Source organism: Curcuma longa, chromosome 3 (genome assembly GCF_044706935.1).
Source record: "Curcuma longa cultivar G26 ecotype Majalengka, Jawa Barat chromosome 3, ITB_CL_G26_1.1, whole genome shotgun sequence".
NCBI lineage: Eukaryota > Viridiplantae > Streptophyta > Magnoliopsida > Zingiberales > Zingiberaceae > Curcuma > Curcuma longa.
This window is the reverse complement of record NC_133863.1, coordinates 6,495,991-6,519,552: the sequence shown is the minus strand read 5'-3', so window position 1 is coordinate 6,519,552 and position 23,562 is coordinate 6,495,991. Positions and strand designations below refer to the sequence as shown.

The 23,562-nt window shown below is 37.7% G+C and overlaps 4 protein-coding genes across 6 annotated transcripts; 2 read left to right on the top strand and 2 right to left on the bottom strand.

The window, feature by feature from the left end:
- Window positions 1–595: 595 nt before the first annotated feature.
- LOC141824989 (cytochrome P450 85A1-like) lies at window positions 596–3,230 on the top strand. The gene is given in 11 exon segments (XM_074712345.1): window positions 596–620; window positions 623–824; window positions 1,247–1,568; window positions 1,651–1,800; window positions 1,908–2,156; window positions 2,239–2,325; window positions 2,468–2,546; window positions 2,606–2,712; window positions 2,785–2,909; window positions 2,998–3,110; window positions 3,192–3,230. Coding segments are annotated over 10 exon segments (1,431 nt in total). The 3' UTR covers window positions 3,083–3,110; window positions 3,192–3,230.
- A 1,065-nt stretch (window positions 3,231–4,295) lies between these two features.
- Window positions 4,296–10,991, bottom strand: LOC141823423 (phytochrome C). 3 transcript variants are annotated; one of them, XR_012601407.1, is made up of 7 exons: window positions 8,550–10,991; window positions 7,623–8,439; window positions 6,742–7,035; window positions 6,367–6,575; window positions 6,053–6,292; window positions 5,332–5,963; window positions 4,296–4,444 (listed from the first exon to the last, which is right to left on the bottom strand). XR_012601407.1 is itself a non-coding variant. In XM_074710706.1 (6 exons), exons 2-6 carry the CDS (start codon window positions 10,081–10,083, stop codon window positions 6,240–6,242), a joined length of 2,907 nt encoding a protein of 968 aa, XP_074566807.1. In that variant the 5' UTR covers window positions 10,084–10,111; window positions 10,218–10,276; the 3' UTR covers window positions 5,977–6,239. The 3 variants fall into 3 exon arrangements, 2 of the variants coding, with proteins under 2 accessions (XP_074566807.1, XP_074566806.1); XM_074710706.1 differs by lacking the exons at window positions 4,296–4,444; window positions 5,332–5,963 and having other exon boundaries at window positions 5,977–6,292; window positions 8,550–10,111; window positions 10,218–10,276; XM_074710705.1 differs by lacking the exons at window positions 4,296–4,444; window positions 5,332–5,963 and having other exon boundaries at window positions 5,977–6,292.
- Window positions 10,992–17,819: 6,828 nt separating this feature from the next.
- On the bottom strand, window positions 17,820–19,023 carry LOC141824667 (uncharacterized). The gene is made up of 3 exons (XM_074711996.1): window positions 18,914–19,023; window positions 18,672–18,753; window positions 17,820–18,564 (listed from the first exon to the last, which is right to left on the bottom strand). Exons 1-3 carry the CDS (start codon window positions 18,932–18,934, stop codon window positions 17,933–17,935), a joined length of 735 nt encoding a protein of 244 aa, XP_074568097.1. The 5' UTR covers window positions 18,935–19,023; the 3' UTR covers window positions 17,820–17,932.
- A 1,009-nt stretch (window positions 19,024–20,032) lies between these two features.
- On the top strand, window positions 20,033–20,919 carry LOC141825176 (uncharacterized). The gene is made up of 3 exons (XM_074712561.1): window positions 20,033–20,251; window positions 20,326–20,392; window positions 20,572–20,919. The coding sequence occupies exons 1-3, from the start codon at window positions 20,113–20,115 to the stop codon at window positions 20,714–20,716; spliced, it is 351 nt and encodes a 116-aa protein (XP_074568662.1). The 5' UTR covers window positions 20,033–20,112; the 3' UTR covers window positions 20,717–20,919.
- Window positions 20,920–23,562: the final 2,643 nt, after the last annotated feature.

Sequence of the window (23,562 nt, the reverse complement as noted above, 5' to 3'; positions counted from 1 at the left end):
TGAATTATTGTGCTGAGTTGAGTTCCACACGGATCAGGAAGTTTGATGCCGTATATAAATTTTAAATTTTTTATGTTATTATTATTTAATTTAAGCTGAAATATTATGCGATGGTCTATAAACTTAGCAGATCTAGTCCTTCACAGGCATGTGAGGACCTGGATTTTTAGTTGTTCCAGTCGTGAGTACCATACACTACCTTTTCCTCCTTTGGTCCAATCTGGTGGCCACCATGTGGCGCCTAAGTTGCTGGTAATTGCTGACAACATTTCTTTTCTTCCCACATCTCAATGCCCCAACTCATAATTGCAATCCTGTGCCCATAAGCATCCAAAATTCACCAAGTTTTAAACATCAAAAACGTTTAAAGATTCTCCCACTACATTACCTTCTCTGCTTTTATCACAACACTTCTTTGATTTGGATTATAAAGATTGTTTTTTATTAATAATTTTTTTAGCAGACAGCAATAATTTTTTTAGCAGACAGCAGATGGGGCCTTGGCTTGGTCAAAGACTAGTAACCTCTAACCAGCTGTTTTAAGTTTTAACCTTGGAAGGCCTATATAAAGCCATGCAGGCTCCAAGGATGAGAGATGCAGGGGCAGTGTCTTCTCCTGATCTTTGCTTGTTTGCAAAGATGGTGATGTTGCTCATGCTGCCACTGATATGCTTCCTGCTCAGTTGTGGTGCTCTGTTGAGGTGGAATGAGGTGAGGTACAGGAAGAAGGGCCTGCCTCCAGGGACCATGGGCTGGCCTCTGTTTGGGGAGACCACTGAGTTCCTCAAGCAAGGCCCTAGCTTCATGAAGAACCAAAGAGTTAGGTGAGCTGAGAGCTCCATGGGAATAAGATTTTCTTCTTAGATGAAGGAAAGATCACTTTTTGATAGAAAAGTTGATTCCTTTGCTGCCTTTTCTTTTGTGATTTTGCATGGGAAGATGAAAACTTTTTTTTCCATGAACGCGAACCAATTCAGGGAGTAAAAAGGTCGATTATTTTTTCTCGATCGGGTTTATTTTTTCACTGAAAAGTATCTTGGCAAAAAGCTGTTTGTTGAGCTCTCCTTTTCTTTTTGTTTGATGTCTACTAAAACACTGGCTACTCAAGTACTTGATATTTGATGTTACATTTCCCCTCCTGTCTTCCTTCTCATCATTTCGTTTCTAATCATCCATGTCCATGAGCCCGAAAAATCTTAAAGAATGTTTCGTTTTAAATTTTTTTCCTCTCTCATATTTTTTTTAGGTACGGGAGTCTATTCAAGTCGCACATACTGGGGTGCCCTACAATGGTGTGCATGGATGCAGAGCTCAACAGGTTCATCCTTATGAACGAAGGGAAAGGCTTTCTTCCTGGGTACCCACAGTCCATGCTTGATATCTTGGGGAGATCCAACATTGCATCCGTTCATGGTGAGCTGCACAAGACCATGAGGGGCGCCATGCTTGGCCTGGTGAGCCCCCTAATGATCAGGGATCAGCTCTTACCCAAGATCGATCAGTTCATGAGATCTTACATTGATGATTGGGGTGGAAGAGTCATTGACATCCAAGAAAAAACCAAGGAGGTCACCCAAAATTTATACTTAATTTGGACATCAAATTTCTTGCTATATAATCTAACACTGGTAATATTTTCTCCTTGTTTAGATGGCACTGTTGTCTGCATTGAAGCAAATTGCCAGCATTGAGACAGGGCCTGTTACTGAAGCCCTGAAATCAGAGATCTTCAAGCTTGTTCTCGGTACTCTTTCATTGCCCATCAATATTCCTGGCACAAATTATCATCAGGGATTTAAGGTAGATACCAGAAAGTTATCAATATCAGTTTTTTTTTTTTTAAAAAAAATGATATCATCAACAGCATGTGAATTCAATTAATATCTGATTAGTTTCCTCTTCCACAGGCAAGGAAAAAGCTCGTGGATATGTTGAGGTGTCTAATAGAGGAAAGAAGAGCCTCCGAATGCTCCCACAGTGACATGCTTGATTCCCTCCTCAGAATGGATGGCAGCTCTAAAGTTAAACTCGATGACGAGCAGATTATTGACTTGATAATAGCCCTCGTCTATTCCGGCTACGAAACTGTCTCGACGACTTCGATGATGGCTGTGAAGTACCTCCACGACCATCCTAGAGTTCTTGAAGAACTCCGAGTAGGCATCACACTCGGTCCTTCATTAGATCTTCTTCGTCGATTGATGTTTGTTTCTCATCACTCCTACCTTTCGCATGCAGAATGAACATTTTGAGATACGAAAAGGAAAACTGTGGGAGGATGCAATCGATTGGAACGATTACAAGTCGATGAAACTCACACGTGCGGTAAGCTAAGCTAAATTATATTTCTACTAATTCAGAGTGCAGTAGCAGTGCCACTGCATTCTGAAAACAGTTGTCGTTTATGATGTAGATAGAGTGCAGCAGCAGTATCACTGCGTACTGACAACAGCTGTTCATGATGTAGGTAATACTGGAGACGCTTAGAATGGCTACAGTGGTTAATGGGGTACTTAGGAAGACAACACAGGATGTGAAATTGAAAGGTGAGCAGCCAAATCATATGCGCTTCCGTGACTCGAACTAACTTATTTATATGCATCAGGATTCACGATACCAAAGGGGTGGCGAATTTATGTGTACACTAGAGAGATTAACTACGATCCAGATGTGTATCAAGAGCCTTTAACGTTCAACCCATGGAGATGGTTGGTGAGTGATCTCGACTGAAACCTGTCTTGGTGTGTTCCGAGAGCTAAGTTTGTGTGGCCTGACCAAATCCAGGACAGAAACCTTGAATCTCACCAGCACTTCATGCTGTTTGGGGGAGGGGGAAGGATGTGCCCGGGGAAAGAACTGGGCACTGCTGAAATTGCCACATTTCTTCACTACTTCGTAACTAGATACAGGTTCTAAGTTTTACTTCACTTGACATGAAAACATAAGTCAGACTACAAACTAAAGCTTACATTTTGTTGTTGTTGTTTCCCATTGCAGGTGGGAAGAGGTCGGAGGGGACGAAATAGTAAGATTTCCTAGAGTTCAAGCTCCGAATGGCCTGCACATCCGCGTATGGGATTGACTAACATACAGTTGTACAGTGTCAATAGGTAGAGAAAAGATCAGAATAGAAATATTGCCATGTTTTGTTGCGGAGTTGAAACTTAGAATTGCATTTGAAATTGTGATAGAAATTTGTTGACAGAAGGAAGAGGTGTACTTGCTATCAGATGAATAGAACACTGAAGAAAGTATTGGTGATATCTAAACAAGCTGAGTTAGCAATGCTTATGAAGCTGGGCCAATTGCGAATGAACCGAGGTGTCAAATGGGTCAGGTCAACCATGACGCAGTCTGTCCTAGCACTGTCTAGACCATTCCTGGCTCAGCCTGCTAAAAATTGAGCCATAGCATGGACAACTCTGTATATACTCTCTGGTTTAGAAAAACTGTCATAATTTAAAATTTGTATTATAGTTAATGTGAGCCTCACATTAAAGTTATTAAATTCACTTCAAAATAATTTAATTTTTTAAAAACATATTTATAAGTATTTAAAAAATCAATTAAGTATTTAAAAATTTCTTTAAATTCTAAAAAATCTATTGTTTTCTTTTTTTTTTGTTAATGTGTTATTTTTTCTATTTTATTGATTTTTTATATTTAATTATTTTAAAATAATTTGGCTCAAAAATGGATTTCTCATATTTTCTACATTTCTACCCTTTAATTGACAAATATATTAAAGAGGATCACAAATTTTATGGATGATCTAGATATTCCCCTCGTTTCAGAGAAATCAAATAAGTCTTCCCCATAAGCATCTAGCTACCCTTGCTAAGTGAAAAGTCATGTTACATGAACAATGCAAAATCACATATACAAGATCAGATTCCAGAAACTGTAAATATTGAACCACTCGAGCTTTGCTGATTGAAAAGAAAAACAAGAAATAAAAGAAAGAGAAAATTGTGGCAGTGGTTTTGGTTTGTTAACTTTAGTGAATGAAAAAGAAGGCTACTACATTCTCTTATCCTGAAAGCCAACTGAAACAAGATATTGAGAAATGACAAGAAAAAATAGACAATATTTCAAACGCAAACATAATTCAACGACAATTGACAAAGAAAGACAGATGACAATTTGATCCATCGATGAGAACTCACATCAATCCACCTCATTTTGTAGATGGAGCAGGGAGCCAAGGATGCATCAGATTCAAAAGTATAATTGCGAGGATGGGGGAAAAAAAAGATGGCACCGCCAAACTTTGTACATGTAGAAAAAGAATAAATCCCATGCCATTGCCAAGCTTGAAAGGAAATTCTTGAATGTATAATAGAAGATTAGAAGTTACACCATGTAAAAAAAAGAAAAAGATAAGTACTTCGGTAACTTCTTATTAGGGGTTGCTATCTTTTAAGTCCTCATTCTTCTTTCAATGCTGAGAAAATTAATTTTTGCTGATCAATATAATTAGAAACATAGAAATGCCTACGGAGTTGTAATAAAGAAGACATTTAACAAAAAAAAATGACAGACAATGAAGACCATAGGAAGAAAGGGAACTAGAGCTGGGAAAACAATTGCATTCTTTTGTTTAAAGATGACAGTTTTTGGTAGTAAGAACAATCAAATTCTATGAAGAATATCATCATACATTGAGCACTAACATACTTTGGAACAATCAAAACCCTAATTTTTTTTCATCCTCAACACAGCAAAGGATAGTAAACAGAATTATATGAAGAAATTAAACCAAATTCTTAAAATATCAATTCCACAATTTATTTTCATGGGGAAAAAATGAAAGAAAAGTACCCTAGAAATCACGGTCATGACCAGTGGGACAAAATCAATGGATAGTAGGGTATGTTAGAAAAAGAAATCATTAGTAACATTACCAAAAAACAATCCTCTTTTAGATTTTTTACGGACCATTAAATTTTTTTTTTTTTTTTTTTGAGGTGTCCTAAATAATTCTTAAAATTAAGGCAGGCATGTGTCATAGTGTGCCCTACTGTGGCCTACCTTACATTTTGCCTGTGCATGTGACACAAAAAGGTAAAGGAAAAGAAAGAGATAAGAGTACGGATATGAATAATGTATCTCAATCTTGATTCTCTTGGTCAGAATACATGCCCCAGAGGCTGATCTGTTGATGGAAAAGATAATTAAAGAAACTTTATATTCATATCTGAAACTTATAAATTATCCAAATAAAAAGTCTAAGCTGTTTGTATTAGCTCCACAATCCTAACAAGAAAGTAAATATTTAAATTATGACAAAAAAAAAGCTTTCCTTCTACCCTGACAAAAGAAGTTACTCACCTTAGAGGCTTTTAAAAATTGTTGCTATTGCGGTAGCTTTCAGATGGTTGAAAGGCTTTTGTAGATGCACCTTATCTGTGATACAGTTTGTAACTTCTTGAGAAGTGTCATCTGCATCTCATGACAACCTTCTTGGTTTCTTCCGCTGTAAAATTTACAGAGTCTATATGATAGTCTTACAACCGTGTGGAGGCTGCCATATATACTATTGATAAATATAGAAAACACAACCCTCAATTAGGATTACTATTTCCTAAACTCCTCTCTTCTATAATCTCCTAGCCAAGGACATCACCTTAAACCCTCCTCTGTCAGTCCAGAACTTTTAGATTATACAAGTATTGGGTGTAAAATCAAGCAAACTTCATAGACATCAAAGTCTTCCAAATTTGATATCCATTCGTCCACCCGCTTCCACTCAATTGGGAGAACACCAAATAGTTGACAAAAAAACTACGACAGAGTCTCACAAAGAACCTCTTTTCTCTCCTTGCATTCAGATGCACACCTTAAGGGGGAAATCCTAATTAAACAAGCCCTCTGTTGTTCCCCCAAAAAACTGTCAAACAAGATCCTCATTGTTAATGAAAAACACAAGTCCATGGGAAGACCTCGTTAGGATCCACCTGATGCTGCACTAACAAGTACAATACAAGTAAGACATCTTTATTAATTGTCGTAATCAATGATAGTTTGAAGACTAATCAAACTAAACCATTACTTGCAGTAAGCTGACACTTATTTTATCTTAAATGGCAGCGGTAGGAATCCTAGGAAAACATCACCCAGTTTGATCCATATAAACATTGGCTGCCTCAATGCTCCATGCACGATGCATGATTTTTGTGATACTGGTCAATTTCGTCAACCATTGTGCTTGTCTGCTTCCATGTTTAACTGATTGATTTTTATGCTAATTGACTTCTCTTCTTGCTCATTGATGAAACTTGGTTTCCTGATCCTGTACCGCAAGCAGGCCAATATAGTCAGTCATATCTAGAATCATTTAGCACGTTAATTTACATTTTCTCCTACCTCTGTGGTGCTGGTGAACCAAAGGGAATTCGATGAAAATGATAAAACATGATCTCTCTGCTTCTCTAAGATATTGTACATTGCCATTCATGATCTTTACAAGCTTTTGACTGATGTAAAGACCAAGGCCTTCTCGTGAGATGCCTTGGCTGTGATGAAACATCTCCTGCACTAAAGTCTCTGGAATTCCAGGTGCAGGGTGGATGATCCTGCAAATAGAGCAAAAATTGTGTTTGTACTCATACAACTTTGATTTCAGGGTTTGGTGGTTTGACTCAGGTATGTGTTAAATCAAGCAAAGAGTATCTACACAATCAACATGCACCAAAAAGAATAATACTTGATTTCCAGGACGATTATTCATAACAAGTTTACCTGAATTCAAGATGGACAACATGCACTCCAGTACCTATACGCTCCTTTCTTGGAATGACCTGGAGTATGATTGATCCTTCCGCCTGTGGTGCAAACTGAAGTGCACTCAACAAGAAGTCTGCTAGAACCTGCTGCAGTCTCAAATTATCCCCATACAAGTACATAGATGTTACTTCTGCAGGCCAATCTTGAACAAGCGCCACCTGACGGTCTTTGCTTAGTGTCATTCCTTGGTTTACTATTGCATCCAGAGCTTCACCAAGGTTAAATTCGATTGTGCTCAGCTCCATATAACTGATAAAAAGTCATATATGTTAACAGATAAAGGTAAAAGTAGTGCGGAATATCATATTGTAAAACAAGAAAAATGTGGAATTGTACAATATGAATTTGGTGAGCATTAGTCACTTAATACAACCGTCAATACTTCACAAACACAATAACCATTGGATTGGCAAATTTTCATTTGGCAGGAAAATAAATCTTGAATCTATGGATGATTTTGATCTTGGTTTTCTTTTTCTTTTGCTTGCACTGATAATTTTCAGAATCTATATTGGAGTTATGATTTGTACACAATGCTGCATTAGTGCATGATTATATTTGGTTAAACAGTTGGCAACTTATAGATGACTCATATCCTGCAACTTAACAGAAAAAAGTAATATGCTTATTAGTGGGATCCTGGAAACACACATACTGATTTTATTTGGGCAATTCATCGTCGCTAAACGCAGAAGACTGCCCAGATTTAAACTTCCAAATTTGTGGACAGATTTAAACTTCCAAATTTGTGGACATTGGTAGTCAATCTAATTTTCTCAAGCATGATGATAGATGACAATGACCAAAAAAACCAGAACAAGGAACGAGACTCATACCATTGTTCTATGCTTTCTAAATCCATGTCGTCTAAGATCTTCGCCAACTGCTCTTGACAGAGAGCCTTTCTCCTAAGCAGTTGCTTCTGTTCCTCAGTTAAGTCAGTTGCCTCCATCAAGTTGTGTGTAAATGTGATCCCATTTAGAGAATTTCTTATTTCTTGACGGATGTAAGCTAGTTCCTTGAGACTGTTAACTGCAGCTTGTTCAGACATTTTCTGCACATGCAAAGCATGTTGAAGCTCTGGACTGGTGACATGCAGAAAGCACAATGCTCCAGTGATTTTTCCCTCAGAATTCCTTCTCTTGTTTGCAGAGAGTAATGCTTCTATGTATTTGCCATTAATGTCAAAAAATCCAAATATGAATTTGTCAGCATCTTCACCTGCAATTAGCCCATTCAACACAATCCTTAGCTTTGTTAATGTATCATGGTCCTTGACTCGACAGCCAAAACCATGAAGGCAAAATAACTCGCCAACAAGCATCTTATCAAGTGCATCTTCCCTCTTTATGCCTGACACCTTTTCCATTGCTGAATTCCATTCACAGCAACAACCTGACTCGTCAATTATGAAGATAGGAGGGATCAGCCCACTGGGATTTCGCACGATTGCAACATAGTCACCTTGAATGCGAGTGTACTTATCCATGATCAGTTTCTGCTCTGTCACATCTTGTGCGACGAAGCAAACACCGACAATGTCATCCTTCACATCTCGACTACAGCAAGAATTGATAACTACAATTATTGGGTTACTACTATCCTGTTGTTTGAATGACTTCAGCTTAATCTCAATATTTTTCTCTTCTTTTCCTGTCATTAAAGCAACACAAAAAACATGTGTACAATTTGATTTTGGAGATTCAAAAGAGAGGCAATCTGTGATAAAGAAACAAGAAATACAAACCAAACAGTATGCTCACCTTGCAAGGCAAAACGTAGCACATCTCTTACCACCTCTATTGAATCATCCTCCACAAGATTGATCAGAGGCATCCCAATAGCTTTTGCCACAGGTAGCCCAGTTAAATCTGTTGCTTTGCTATTCCAGCCATTTACGTTGCCCAATGCATCAACAGCCCAAATTGGCACACTAGCTGTTTCAATAAGCCGAACCATCTCATTTGTGACAGTACGCAGTTCATCCACCCATTGGATATTTGCATCATCCACTGCTGCAGTGACAATCTTCTTAGAATCATCACCAACAGTCTCACTTTGCAGAGAACCACGCAATATGAGCTGCAATGAGTGGATGGCATCCATTTCGACATCTTCCCAAGGAAGACTCCTCTTCTTCACAACCTCTAAAAAGGCCTTAAATGAAGTGCGTGGATGCATTCTGCGATCCTCATCGTCTTTATCAACAGGTTCATGTTTAGCACCACCCCACTTGATCTCTTTCGCCGTGTGTGAACGAAACCAAAATATAAAATCCCTAGAAGTAATCTTAATCGCAGCCATGCCACAGACAGCTTCCCCTAGTTCAGCAGATCCTTGATAGCCTGCTTCTATCAGGCTGTCCGTGCTTAAGCCAGTGGAACCATCATGGCACTCCACAAGCCATGCTACAATATCCCTTATCTGTGTCTCAGTAGGTGTTGTTCCAAGCACCCAAACCTGGTTCCGGTAACACAAAGCTGCTCCATCGCACTTAACAAGATCCATAACATTTGGTGATTGTGTGAAGATACCAACTGGTGCATCCCGGAGAAGCATATCACAAAGAAGTGTTTGTGTTTGGAGGATATGCTTCTCCTTTGCTTGAGCTGCCAGCTCAACCTCCTTGTTCAGCTGAACCCCAAATACTTGCATAAGAAATTCACAGGCATATCTAAGCGGGAAAGGCACAAACCTTGGACTTGTGTGGTGGCAAACAACTAATCCCCAGAGCTTCCTCCCCTTCTGAACACCACCAGCTTCATCTTCATCCTCACTGATGGTTACTGACATAACGAGAGAAGCGACTGAACCCATGTTTGCCATGTATTGAGCATGGCAACCATGAGGGGCTCTTAAGGTAGATCCGCAAAGACTCAGAGGCTGAATTAGTTTCTTATCCTGGATGACTTTAACCGCTGGAGCAGAGCAGTCACAGATCATTCTAACTTTGTTCTTCATGAAGAGAAACCGTGAAGCCTGTGGGATATCTGTAGCAGGGTAATGCAAGCCAAGATATGGCTCCAAATCTGATCTCCTACACTCAGCAATCACTTCGCCATGCTCATCTTCGTGGAACTTGTACGCCATAACTCTGTCGTAGCCTGTAAGGTCACTCACTTCCCTAACCAAAACATCACACAAGAGAGATATATTCCCGCTAGGCAAAGACTGCAACCTTGAGATGGCTTTGGCAGCTAATTTGTAAGACTTGAGAGCTCCAGCCGCAGTAACCGGCACATCGTTAGGGTTAACAGGCTCTAGATCTATGACCAATCCTACATCAATTCGGTGCATGATTGCATAGAAGGGCTTACCCGAGCTTCTGCAATGCACAAGTATTGGGTTAAGGAGATTAACTTCTCCGAAACTAGCAGCTTTTTGCAGTGCCACCGTGCTTGGAGATCGAAAAAGACTTCGGACATCCGTACCAATTGTCAAGGCTTCTCGCTGCTCCATGCTGGGGACAGCGTGAGGCGCTAAGTCGAGCATCTCCGGCGTGTTCTCGCTGTAAGCGATCAAGGTGAAGCCCTGGTCCTCGACGGCGAGAAGGCAACCAAAAGGCTGGATGAACTTGCCACGCTGCATCGTCTGGAGGTAGGAGGAGACTGAGGAGGATGGTAGGCCACTATTATCAGCGGCGCTCGACCGGTTGGCGGCGCTAGTGGAAGCAGAGTAGTCGAATGGCTGCCCGGACTCCTCGAAGTCGGCATGGAGCTTGGCGTCCAAGGTGGTCTGAGCAACCACGCGGGCGCTGTGCTTCGAGCGCCCAGAGCTGCTCCGGGAGCCGCTCGCTTTATTCGACTTGGACGACATCACATCTATCTATTCCGCTTCGGAGACCATCACCAATCTCGCCAAAGGCTAAACCTCTCGGTTAATCTCTCGAACAACAGAAAGATATCATGTCGTCCCATCTGCAACAGCAAGAGACCCAACAAGGACTGAACCAAAAAACTCCTTGGAAATGGCCAATTCAAGCCCTAGAGCAATGGAATGATCGGCGAGAGATCACAAAAAGATAACTTTTTTTTTTTTTGTCAATAGACCCAAAGGAAGAAAGAAAGCAAAGCAAAAGATGAGAAAAAGGCGAGGTTCCAGATTCTAATTGAAGCATCCAAAGCGGAAGTGATATTCAATTTGGCCATTAATTTTCCCTCAAATCCCATCGGATCTGAGAAAGCGCGACGAAATCTAAACACCAGAAGGCCAATTTATTGAGGAACAAGACGATTGGATCCAGATAAATAGGGATGAGAAATATTCGTCCAAAAAATCGATTAAATCGACATAATTAAAATTTTTAATTTTATTATTTTAAAATTTTAATTATTTTTAAAAAATTAATTAATTCAGTTAATTAGATTTAATTTTGATTTTAAAATTTCTTATTCAATTAAATTAAATAAACTAAATTAATTAAAATAAGAAAATAATTTATAAATTTTTAAGTAAATAAATTTATAAATTTTTAATTAATTAATAAATTTTTTATTATTTAAATAATTCAGTTAAAAAGTAAATTATTAAATTTTTTTATCGATTCGATTTATTTAATTTTTATTTAAAAATTTGATCAGTTCAATTCATTTTAAAAAAATTCAGTTTAATTGAGTTTTAATTAATTCAGTTTAATTAAATTTAGTTTTAATCGAATAATTACCCTTGCAGATCAACATTTATCCACAACTAACAATTATATCTAAGATTGCACATGATTTTTAGACAGAATAAATAAAAAAACAACAGAGATTTAAACAAGAAGAAAAGTTGAACCTGACGGAAGAACAAGAGACGAAGAAGAAGAAGAAAAAATTCGTGATCATACGACGCCATCGATCGAGATTTTTTTTTTTTTGTATTTTTTTTCTTTTTAATTTTTAGGAGTCAGGGGTAACAAAGATCAACGTGGTCACATGACCTTGAATGAAGTGGACCAGTTAGATGCGCGGACAGGATGAGGATGGGAGAAGGAGGTAGTGCACGTGTCAATGGGCCCCAGGCTTTGGGAGTTGACGACTTGTAGCAATCACGTGCCTAATTATTTCTCGCTCTTTCTATTTATTATTTATTATTTATTTTTGATTTTTTATTTTGAAACCATACCTATTAAATAATTAAATTATTACATAAAATTATAATTTAACCCAAATACTAATATAAAATGGGCAGGGAAAGGGAATTTAGGTCAAATTTTTATTGCACCACGTGGATGTCTTACGCCGTGCATATTAAATTGTTGTCCGACAGGCTCGGCGCAGCTTAATTTGAATCGTGCCCAGCCTGATTGGACCCATCCCATATTAAAGATAATCCTTTTTTTTTCCCTCAGTAAGAATTAATTCTCATATAAAAGATAGAGGTGGACAAAACTTTAGTTAAATCGAATAAATTGATTAAATTAACCGAATTAAAAATTTTTAATTTGATTATATTAAAATTTCAATTATTTTAAAAAAAATCGGTTAATTCGGTTAATTCAATTCGATTTTAAAATTTCTTATTCAGTTAAACTGAATTAACCGAATTAACCAAAATAAAAAAATAATTTTTAAATTTTTAAATAAGTAAATTTATAAATCTTTAACATTGATAAATTTTTTATAATATTTAAATAATTTGATTATTTCAGTTAATTTGTTAAATTTTCACTCTTTATGCACAAGATGAGATGAATGCACAAGGAGAAGTAGAATCGATTTGAAATTTTCAAAATCTGGAGGGATATATTTATACCAAGTGAAGAGGTTGAATGCCCTTTGGGTGAGTGAATGTGACCTTTGCTAGGATCGATTTATGTGAGGGTTGTAACCCTTTACATAACCCTCTTAATCTCATCCATCAGATCTGGAGGGTTGTGACTTTCAGATCTCCCCTTTGGTCATCAGCCGTCGGATCTAAATCCAATGATCCATTCGATCCAACGCTCTAAATCAAATCGCATCCCAAGCAGTCAGATCGTGACTCTTCGTGATCCAACGCTCTAGATCGCATCACATGTGATCCATCACACCTCTTTGATCAACGATTGTCATCCGTTCGCCAAGTATGCAGTCCAATCATCTCTCGCTGCCCACGTAGATACCACATAAGCACTGTCGCATCACATGCAAGCCTGACACGTCACCCGAGTGTCATGTAGGCAAAGTGCAAAATGCGCCAACAAAGCGCCGATTGTGCGTGTGCACGCATAGCAAGCTGCGAGCACCTGCTCGCCCATGGATAGAGAACACCTATGTTTTTTGTGTTAACTCCATTAACACATATAAGGAAACATTAACTTGCGCCGGTTAGCGATGTGGGACTAAAACCCCCATCTTTTTTCTTAACGTTATTTTTGAACACAACTTTTGCCAATTAATTTCTCATTCACCCGTAATCGATTTTGATCAAATTAATAATCTAGATTTATCTACGCAAAATATATATTTCGATTTTGAAGTCATATCAGACTTTCAACGATCGATGACACTTTAATTTTACCTTACAAAATCATATCCAACAATGAGAACAATATTATAGTGACAACTTTGTCACTTTCCAAATAGTTCTGGTCCCAGCTTTGAAAGCAAAATTGGGACCAAAGTTGAAGCACATCAGAAGAGCCACCTTGACCCAAAGTTGTAAACAGGCTGCATAAGATGCATGAACACATTCAGTGGATTCTAGTAAAAGGTTGTGTTGATCATGAGATAATCATCGAGGCTATATTTCATTTCACAACATCATATTACTAAAGAAAAATGTTTTCTGAGGCACTTAGATATCAAAGTACCTATGAAAGTTTTAATTACCTCACTGTGAAATATATAGATTAACAATTCAAAAAAAAAAGGGAAAAAAAGAAAGAAAGGACCAGCATGTACATGATCCTTTTCTTTTTGACCATCAGATGGAATAAAGCTGCTCATTTGCTTTGTGTGGGTATCTATCTCATCACATTCACTTTGTGCCTGAAAGAATCTGCCCCCTTTTGCTGCTCTAGATATGACACTGAGAAGATGAGAGTAGCTTAGAGAATGTCTCTCTCAAGAAATAAATGGCTCAGAACAATCATACTTGTATTTGATAATTCACTTACTTGGAATATGCCAGTGAAAAATGGTATATCATATTACTAGAGAATAGAATTTCCTACATTAACATCTAAAATTAGTCTGCTATTGCTACTAAATCAAATAACATAAGGAATCCAAATGCTGAGACAAACTGGTAACAAGTAGTGACTGCCAAGTTTGTCCATCAAAACCAACAATCGAGTATGATCTAGAGGTGTAAACAAACTAGATCAGGGGAGCTTCTGGTCAAAGTTTAATCTTAGCTCCCGTCTCAAACAGAGAATAGTCATCTATTGTGGTGTGAGGCACACCCTGTGGTAAAACAATAATTTGTTTCAGCAAATAACCAAAAACAAACTTCAAGATATGCAATACTAAATGAACTTGGTTTGATAGGATAATGATATACCAAATAATTCAAACTTTGTAGGGGAAAAGTGGAATAACATACAATTCTCATTGCTCTCTCAGCGCATTGGCTGATGGAATTGAATATGAATACACCAAGCACCCATAGACATCAGTGTTACAGGAACCAAAATACCATAGTAAGGCGATAAACTTATCTTTAAATTATATATTATAGCCTTACTATTTAGCCAAATAAAATATTTTAGAAACATATAAAATACAAAAAACACATGTTTTCTAAATATTTTAGGTCAATTCCACGGATCTTATCCTGACTTAAGATTCATGAAACTAATCTCTTTACCAATACACTTCATTTAGGTCATGTTTAGAAATTTTTCTTTTTTGGTTTCATTTTGCCAATTACGTGAACATATCTTTTCTTTGGTTTCATTTGATTGTTCACATCAGCGAGACTCCTAACCTTATTTATTCAACTTAAGCAAAATTTATCAGTCATATTTGACGATACCCATACCAAACTAACATATTTCCAAAAGTTGATGGATTTACCTCACTACTTGTGAAGTATAATATTTTTAGTTCATCTCTCCGATCCTTGTAGCCCTGCACATCCAAATTAACTTAACTTTCTAACTGTAGTTACGTATGATATTGCCATTAATCTATCCTAATAATAAATCCAAGGTATCAATTTATTTTTATTTGCAAGGAAATCCACCCAGCACAACCATGCATTCTCTTGAATTATATTTGGTACTGTCAATGTAAAAGTTACATTTCATATATCTCTAGTATATATTATTTCTATTAACTTGAAACTTTCGACTTTTGAATTTTGCCTCGTCTACTCTAGCTAAACTCTCATCAAATAACATACTTTCATTTGATCCTCTCTTGGAAAATAGCTCTCGGATGTACTGTGAATATATAGCCTCCCTGTGATGTTACACTTTTTCTTGTATCAAGCAACCTTACCAAATAAGCAAGACTAGGACAGCATCAGATGGCATAATTCTCCACTAAATAAAGTCAAAAGTGAATAAGGAAAAAGAATTATCACGGAAAAAATAAACCTTGCAGATGTATATCAAGATATTTGTTGGTTATACTAATTTCACACAACGACCATTTATAATTCTAATTGTATCTCACTTCCCACATGTTAACCATGAGAAGATAGCTGTTGCTTTGCTATACTCAGATTCATTGAAGTGTTCTGGTCTTGTAAGAAAATACAAACATTGTCAATAAATATGCAAATGATGTACAAACAAACAGATAATGTTTCAATGCAATAATAGAATAAATAGCTTGGGTTCTCAAAGCAATTAATTATACAAGTTCACTTTTTGTGATCATGCTAGCAACAAAATGGCCAGCAATGTCAACATTGGAAAATATTAACAGTTCAAGCAAACTTTGATTCGCTGGAATACCTTACTATGACACTGTTGACACTGCAGAACCTAACAATTGCATATATTTACCATGGCTGAGTACAATCCAATATATTTTGGAGTTATAATAAAAAAACAATAATTTAATTTGCCAAAAAAACAATTTAAGTTGCAGTATGCATTTGGATAGATGTAATGGTCCTCTTCAATGAAAAGATGCCACACAGTCTTTGTCGTCCGCCACCAATGATGTTTCGAAGACACTATGTTTGGTGACCGGTGATTGCCATATTGGTCAGCTGTCCCATTGCACTTCTTCACAACAGGGCCATCCTTATCACTGCAATCACCAGGTGAGATGCCAGGAAAGCTATTAGGGAACAAGTGTGGAAAATATGGTGCAAAGATCTGCTTGATCTGGCAGAACCGGATGCGCTGGACAATGCTATCCATCTCAGGGAAGACTCCGTACTCGTGCATGGCTTACAATCAGCAATGTTTCTCCATTGCCTTCCCTGCCGACAAGGCTCTGGACGACCAACTTGAGCGTATAGGGGGAGGTTATGAACATAAAAAACGATCTTTGTGTGGTCTTTGGCAAGGTTAGAAAAGAGATTCAGGTTCCTAGCTAGGTGGCAATTTGTCACTCTGATCCAGAGAAATCGACAGAGCCCTGAGCTCAGAGTTGAGATGCCTCACTGAGAGTGGTCAACAGCATCCCTTTCCAAGTTTGCAGAGGAAGCATATTAAGCCACTGCTCCGATCCATCTTTGAGCATAAAGATATATAAATAATATAACGGCCACTAGGATTGAGAGAATGAGCGGACAAACACGTCGCCAAGGAAGACCCTAATCCTGCAATGGCATCTCAAATCTTGAACTTGTGGTCGAATCGGATCTGAAAACTCAGCAGAAAGGATCTCTCGAGCTCAAACGAACACTTATGGACGGTGAACGAGCAAGAAAATACTACCCAGAAGCTACTTCATTGGCGAAGCAGAATCAATAAGTCCCGTAATTCTGAGTTGGGATCCTTGTCACAACATATTCCCGTCACAAATTTGCAAAAGTTCGATTTTAAAATAGAAGGTTAAATTCAGGTCATCGCAATCACCCATTCAATTTACGGTCTAGATTTAATCTTAACTTTAAAATCAAACGGTGCATTCCCGTCACAAATTTATGACAGAAATTTATTGTGACAAGTAGCTTTATTTTTATACAATTGCTCTTGAATATAATGTTCCATAATATTATTTTTTTATCGTACATATTAAATTCTAAATCAATCAATTATATAAATATAATAAATTTATTTTATAATAATTATAAAATATAAATGTTATAATACATATTTAATATATTTAAAATATTTATATTATAATAATTAAGAAATCATAGTTAATATAATAAAAATTTAATCTGTTCATCTAATATTTATATTATAATAATTGAGAAATTATAATTGTTATAAGTCAGAATTATTATGTTCACGTTATAATAGTTATAAATTATAATTACTACAATTTGAATTTATCATATTCAATAATATACATATTATAATAGCTTTTTAAACTATAGTTGTTAAAATCATAATAACAGTTATAAGTTTTTAATTATTATAATATAGATTGAACAAATTATTATTTAATGTATGTGATAATTGGTAATAATATCCAACAGCATATTAAAAAAAATCATCTATTTTAAAAATTAATCAAGTAAAATATAAATATTTAAATTATCAAAAAAAAATCCTTAAGTATTTTTTTTATGTGAGGATTGAAAAATATGAAGTAATACTTTCTCTAGTTTTGAATTTTGATCCAGATCCGACGCAATGCTCAAATTGCTCTAAAATGTCGGCAGAATCGGTCCAAAAGATGGGAGGAAGCTCCAAAGTCCTTGCGCTATTAATGCTATCTACGTGTAAAAAGGTCTAAAGTCTTTAGGTTAGCGTAAGAATAGAATCTTCCGAGTTCCCACCTTTGTCCCTTCTGCCCACCCATCTTCGGCCGGTCCATCACCTCACCCACCTTCCAATTACATCAATTGCCTTCCAAACCGACCGCGACGTACGGCGAAGCACCGCCCCCTGGTGAACTGAACTCTTTCCCGCCGTGATAAAGAGAAGATGATGCACTATTTGATTAAAAGAACCAACTTGATTTGCTAACAAATTCGATGTTACAATCCGAGAATGAAATTGATCGGTCTCCAGGTTTATTTAATTTATTATCAATCACCATCAGTATGCATGGGGATGAGAACAGTATGAAAGGATTAATTATTCGCATAAGAGGAGGAGATTAAATTACATGATGGAGCAGCCGTAGGAAGGCTCGTCCTCGCAGACGATCTTGTAGCACGGGTAGCTGCCATAGTACATGGGCTGAGGGGGCGGCAGGGGATCTACCACAGGTTGTGGTGGCGGCGGGGCGGCGGACACGTGGCCGCATGAGCAGCAACGGCAGCACCCGTGGTGCGGCTCGTAGCAGGGGCACGGCTGGTAGCAGCAGGGCCACATCGGGGCCGGATAAGCCCACATCGGAAATTTCACAACCAACTCCTTGGGCGGTGGTTCGGGTGCGGGTGGAGGCGGTTCTGGGGCGGGTGGGGGCGGTTCGGGAGCGGGCGGTGGCGGTTTGGGCGCGGGCGGTGGTGGTTCTGGAGCGGGAGGCGGAGGCTCAGGGGCCGGCGCAGGCGCAGGCGGTTCGGGCTTGGGAGGGGGTGGAGCAGGTTCAGGCGGGGGAGGAGCTGGTTCTGGCGGAGGCGGTGGTGGGGGTGGGGGTGGTGGTGGGTCTGGTTTTTTGATCTCGACGTCTTTGATCACTTTGTAGGCCATGCAGCAGAGCTTCTTGATGAAGCAGTCGGGGTTGAAGGGGCCGGAGACCATGACGGTGTTCTTCTTCTCATCGTAGGCGATGGAAGTGATCTTGAATCGCTCTAAGAAAGATACACGGATTCCCATAAAAGAGAAAGTGATGAATAAAATTGCTAACTTTGTTCATCAATACTCTGAAATATAAGAAGCCAGTAATGCATATCCTTACTCTGGAGGTTGCACAGAGTGCTCTTTATCTTCTTGGAGCAGCGGCAGCATTCGAGGTCGACCTTTATGATAACTGTGGCGATCTGTGAAAATTCAGAGCATCAACAAAATATGCTGCTTCGTGAGTCAAAAATAGATACAGTTCGTTAGCCGATTGCACATCTATCGATCAGAACATTAACGGATCAGAATTAAGAGCTTCAAAAAACAAGAAACAAACAGAGGAGCTGCGCAATTAAGTACCTTTTGCTCTTTCCCTGCCATCTCTTGCAAGATCTTAAATCTGAATTGAGTCTGAGAGGATAGAAGAGGATGGGAGCTGGCTCTGTCTTTATAGATTTTGTTTTTAACTCATATATATATTTTTAGCGGTTGGCAAACCTGATAGCTCTGTAAGGTACCCTCACCTTTCTTGATGGCGTTCAAAGCATGCATGATTATATAACTTTGCCCTCATTGTAGCTCTTTTAATTGATTCTGATGGAATAATTAAGGATTACTGTGATCTGGACCTGTACAATCGGATAGCCTTGCTTGTGATTTGGACATCAACTTTGGCCTGTAATCTATATGCATCAGTTTGGCACCAAACGTAGCGCACTAACCTTGCCTAGTCAATAATCACTATATAATAAAAGATCATTGCTGAGTAGGATTTCTGTTTGTTTCTAGCTTTAAAGATACTGCAGGTTCGTAGTTCTTAAGTTACGTCTTGAGGAGAGTTCCAACCCTGCTTCAAAAGCTCTTTAGTGCAAATGGATGGGTGCAAAGAGAGGTTTCTATAACATGCATGCAGAGTCTTTTACCTTTTTTTTTTTTTACTTAGCTTTAGCCATGCCAACTAGAATCACGTTACGTGTTTGCTTTGCCCATGCATATATGTCTGAGTGAATGTGTAATACTTGTTACCTCATCGTTACTAGGCATCAGATAAATAATCACCATGCAGTATGATCATGTTTGGTGAACGATCATATCTCTTAGTGAAGACGGGAGACAGAAGCACCTCAGCAGTTTCTTTAAAGCCCAAAAGAGATACAATGACACAACAACGTAGTTAAGACGCATCTAAAGGCCTCCTCAAGTGGCTCATTTGGTCATACATCACTTTCTCGTATGCAAACAATCATTGTGAAACAATCAAAAGAGATATGAACAAAAGTATTAGATGCTCTACTGCTGTCAAATAGTTTACACCATTAAAATCTTATTGGTTAATGACCGTGACAATGATATGACTATTTTTTCCAATAACTGAATTTAAGTCCTGAAAAAAGGGAAATTAAAAAATAAACAAAACTGAAAAAATAGAAAAGGAAAATGGACGGCTTAAATGCATAGGGGTTAGAGCTGGGCCATTGCAATCTTATCCACTTGCCAAGTATTGGATTGAAGGCATTTCCCAGCATCCATGGCATCTCCTACTCCTACACAACAGAGACATGGCTCATCTCTCCATCTCCGCCCTTGCCAATGCCTTTCTTTTCCCCAAATCACATCTTCTCTCGTCTTCTCATCCTCTTCCTGCTCCGACGACAAGAAGAAGAATCACAAAACCGGGCAAAATCCATGCAAACATAGGTATAGTTTGGTAGTAACTAATTAGCTCTTTTTATGTCTCACAATTCAAGGTTTATTGTTTCGGGTATATGCAGGCGGAGCAGATGGAGAGGCAAAGCCTCGTAAGAAGAAGTTCATCTCCAGGGAAGAAGAGCCAGATCAGTAAATTTGCTCCCTTTCTCCTGAAAAATTTCTTTACCAACATGCTATTAATTTACTTCAATTCCAAGAATTACATGTTTTTTCAATGAGTTAACATTTAGCTCAATTAATTGTAAAAAGAAATTAAAAAAAGTTAATTATAAGCAGAAAAACACAATTTTGGATTTGAATTTTTGCAGATATTGGCAAACAGCAGGAGAGAGGGAAGGAGAGAATCCCATGAAGACCCCTTTGCCTTATATCATAATCTTTGGTATGTCTACTCCTTTTGTTATCTTAGCCATTGCCTTTGCCAATGGCTGGATCAAGGTCCCAGTGAGGTGATGAGTATGAGCTAGATCGAGTTGGAGATGAACATATATATATATATATATATATATATATATATATGTAATTGGAAATTAAGGAGATGAATATATATATATGTAATTAGTATTTTCTCCAACATTGCTGGAGTTGGAGATGAACACTTAACTTTTCTTATTCATAGCAGAACAAGAAAAAGGGAAACTTGTTTTCTGATCTTAGTATGCAATGCAGTCACGTTTTGATACACTGGTACGAAGAAGATTTGGGATTTGAAAAATGGAGTCCCTGCACCTGCTTGTCGATGAATATACATATATTCTACATTTGTTCCGGTCCGAAATTAAGGAATAGGATGACTCAGCAAAATAACCACGGTCAGAGTACTTTTGACCGGCTGGATATAAGTTATAGGTTGGTGCATTTTAGCATATCGGCTTCTGATCAATAGGTCGGTTGTTGTAAAGTCAGCTTCCTGAGAGGTCGGTTGTTGCAAGGTTGACTTCTATTGTCGAACACCACAAAGATCTTTGGACAGAGGTCGAGGTTCAGAAAGATCGAAGGAAGATGTTAGAATGGGACAAAGACGAGTCTTGATAAAGCCCTTCCAACATTCAAGTTAGATCTTTGAGACTAAAGACATAAATAAAAAGTAAAGAAAGTAGAACATATTGAAATTGCTTACCTTGATATTATAACCGATTACGTTTAAATAGAGAGTGAAAGGATGACTTTAATTCCCATTTCCCAAAGGGCATACTTCTTCCCTTTCAATCGAGAAGACACACCTCTTTCCTCTTGGCCAAGAAGATACATCTCTTCTCTCTTGACCGAGAGACACATCTCTTGATGATCAATGCTTTAATTAGGAGTGCAAATTCGGATGGATTCAGATTAAGTAGAAGCCATGGTATTAAAAAAAATAATTTCCAATTTGAATCTGACCTAAATTCTAAATTAATTTGAAAATTATATAAACTCAAATTCAAATCCAGACCAACTCAAATAACTTGACTAATTTAATCTTATTTTTTACTATAAAATATTATTATTTTATTATTTAACAACTATTATTAATTATTTTATAAAAAATAATTATTTAAAAATTTTAAATCTTTTACAAAATAAATATTAAACAAAGAAAATTTATAATACCAATATAAAATTAAAAAATCTTGGAGAATCATTACTCATCCATTTACTCCTCATTCTTAATTCAAGTTAATCTAAATTCAATTTAATTCAATCAAAAAAAAAATTGGATCAGATTTCGGTCCTAACTGATTTGATCCTAACTCTAAAATCTTCAACCTTAACTCAATATATTTTTTTAATCGACTTGAGTCAGATTGACTGATCAAATTTATTTTTGACACCCTTTAACTTTAATAGCTGTCATGCCGAATCAAATTTCTAAATTGCGATGGACCAAACTCAGATGGATTTGACTTAACTCGATCAAAGTTTGGTTTGATTGGACTCGAATTCATCTTGATTATATCTGAGCTCGGATTGATTGGACCCAAGTTCGTCTTGTCTTGATTGTAATTCAGTTATTTTTGATTTGATAACATGTGGTGCTGACTATATCCGCCACGTCATTGGAATTGGAATCCTGCCCCGTAGGCACTCAATTCGCCGGTAGTCTTGACTCTATTCTCTCACTTTATAATCGTTTTCTACTCCATAACTCATAACATTAACGCCGCCACTCCATAACTCATAATAAGGGGTAGATCATCACCAATTAACGCCGCCACTCCATAACTCATAACATTAATGATCAGAAAGAAGTGATAAATTACTCAACTAAAGAAGTTTAATAACACGTATCTTCCCAGAGTAGGTCAAACTGTAATTAATTTTAGATCTTTACTATAATGAATAATCTCTCCCTTATTATTAGAAGAAAATCCAAGGGGATAGAGATCTTAACATAGAAAAAATTTAATGCTGGTACCAAAATACATATGGAGATTTACATGATTTTGCATGCTGAGAGACTAGTGCCATTGGCGACCAAAATATTATGTAGGCTTTCAAGTGTTTTCAAGTTAATTATATGGCCGGGCAGGCTTCTTATTTTGTTCCTCAAAAAGCTTTTGGTAGTCATTTTTGCACGAACAAAGCTTTGACATTCATCATCCACTCAATGTTGGTTTCACCTTCAGACTTTTTCTCCCTTAGACAATTTTCACAGACATTAATTTGTATGAAAGCAAAGTACTTAGATTGCACAAACTCTTATTCAATGCTCAGTGCTCTGTGCCAACTATTGAATTAAATTCGTAATTTCACCGTTTCCGCAAATTAAGTACGGTAAAGCAACAGAAGACCTTCGACAAAATTGAGAATAAAATATACAAAATCAAGTGATTAACAACAAGAATTTGCTAGCTACATCCATCAGAATAATTCACTATTTAACAATTTAGAACCGAGCTATATACGAACACGTACAACCGACATTGCTTGAAGAGTTTTAGGTTTATCTTAGATGTGGGACTATGTTTGCACCTTTGCAATGTTGGGTCCAAAAGGATGTTTATATCTCCACAATGGCATGATATTGTCCACTTTGGGCCTAAGCCCTCATGATTTTGTTCTTAGGCTCTCCCCAAAAGGCCTCATGCCAATGGAGATATCTTCCATCCTTTTAAACCCATGATCTTTTCCATGTGTTTTTAGATGTGGGACTATGTTTGCACCTTTGCAACCCAACAATCCCCCCCTCAAACAAAGGACCACAGGCCTCCCTCAAACGGAAAGCCTCCGTTTGATGTCTGAATCCTCGACCCACTAGGACTTCCTGCCCAGCCGCAACCAGGACTTCCTGCCCCTCGGTCCACTCGACCTACTAGGAC

Excerpts from the sequence above, each read along its gene's own strand:
- LOC141824667 (XM_074711996.1), bottom strand. The coding sequence starts at position 18,934 with ATGGCAGGGAAAGAGCAAAAG. Across the intron at positions 18,754-18,913 it reads TGGCAGGGAAAGAGCAAAAG|ATCGCCACAGTTATCATAAA; the intron begins GTACTTAATTGC and ends GAATTTTCACAG. Across the intron at positions 18,565-18,671 it reads CACTCTGTGCAACCTCCAGA|AGCGATTCAAGATCACTTCC; the intron begins GTAAGGATATGC and ends TATCTTTCTTAG.
- LOC141823423 (XM_074710705.1), bottom strand. The coding sequence starts at position 10,602 with ATGTCGTCCAAGTCGAATAAAGCGAGCGGCTCCCGGAGCAGCTCTGGG. Across the intron at positions 7,036-7,622 it reads TTAGAAAGCATAGAACAATG|TTATATGGAGCTGAGCACAA; the intron begins GTATGAGTCTCG and ends ACTTTTTATCAG. Across the intron at positions 6,576-6,741 it reads GTTGTCCATCTTGAATTCAG|GATCATCCACCCTGCACCTG; the intron begins GTAAACTTGTTA and ends CTCTATTTGCAG.
- LOC141825176 (XM_074712561.1), top strand. The coding sequence starts at position 20,113 with ATGGCTCATCTCTCCATCTCCGCCCTTGCCAATGCCTTTCTTTTCCCC. Across the intron at positions 20,252-20,325 it reads CAAAATCCATGCAAACATAG|GCGGAGCAGATGGAGAGGCA; the intron begins GTATAGTTTGGT and ends GGGTATATGCAG. Across the intron at positions 20,393-20,571 it reads AGGGAAGAAGAGCCAGATCA|ATATTGGCAAACAGCAGGAG; the intron begins GTAAATTTGCTC and ends GAATTTTTGCAG.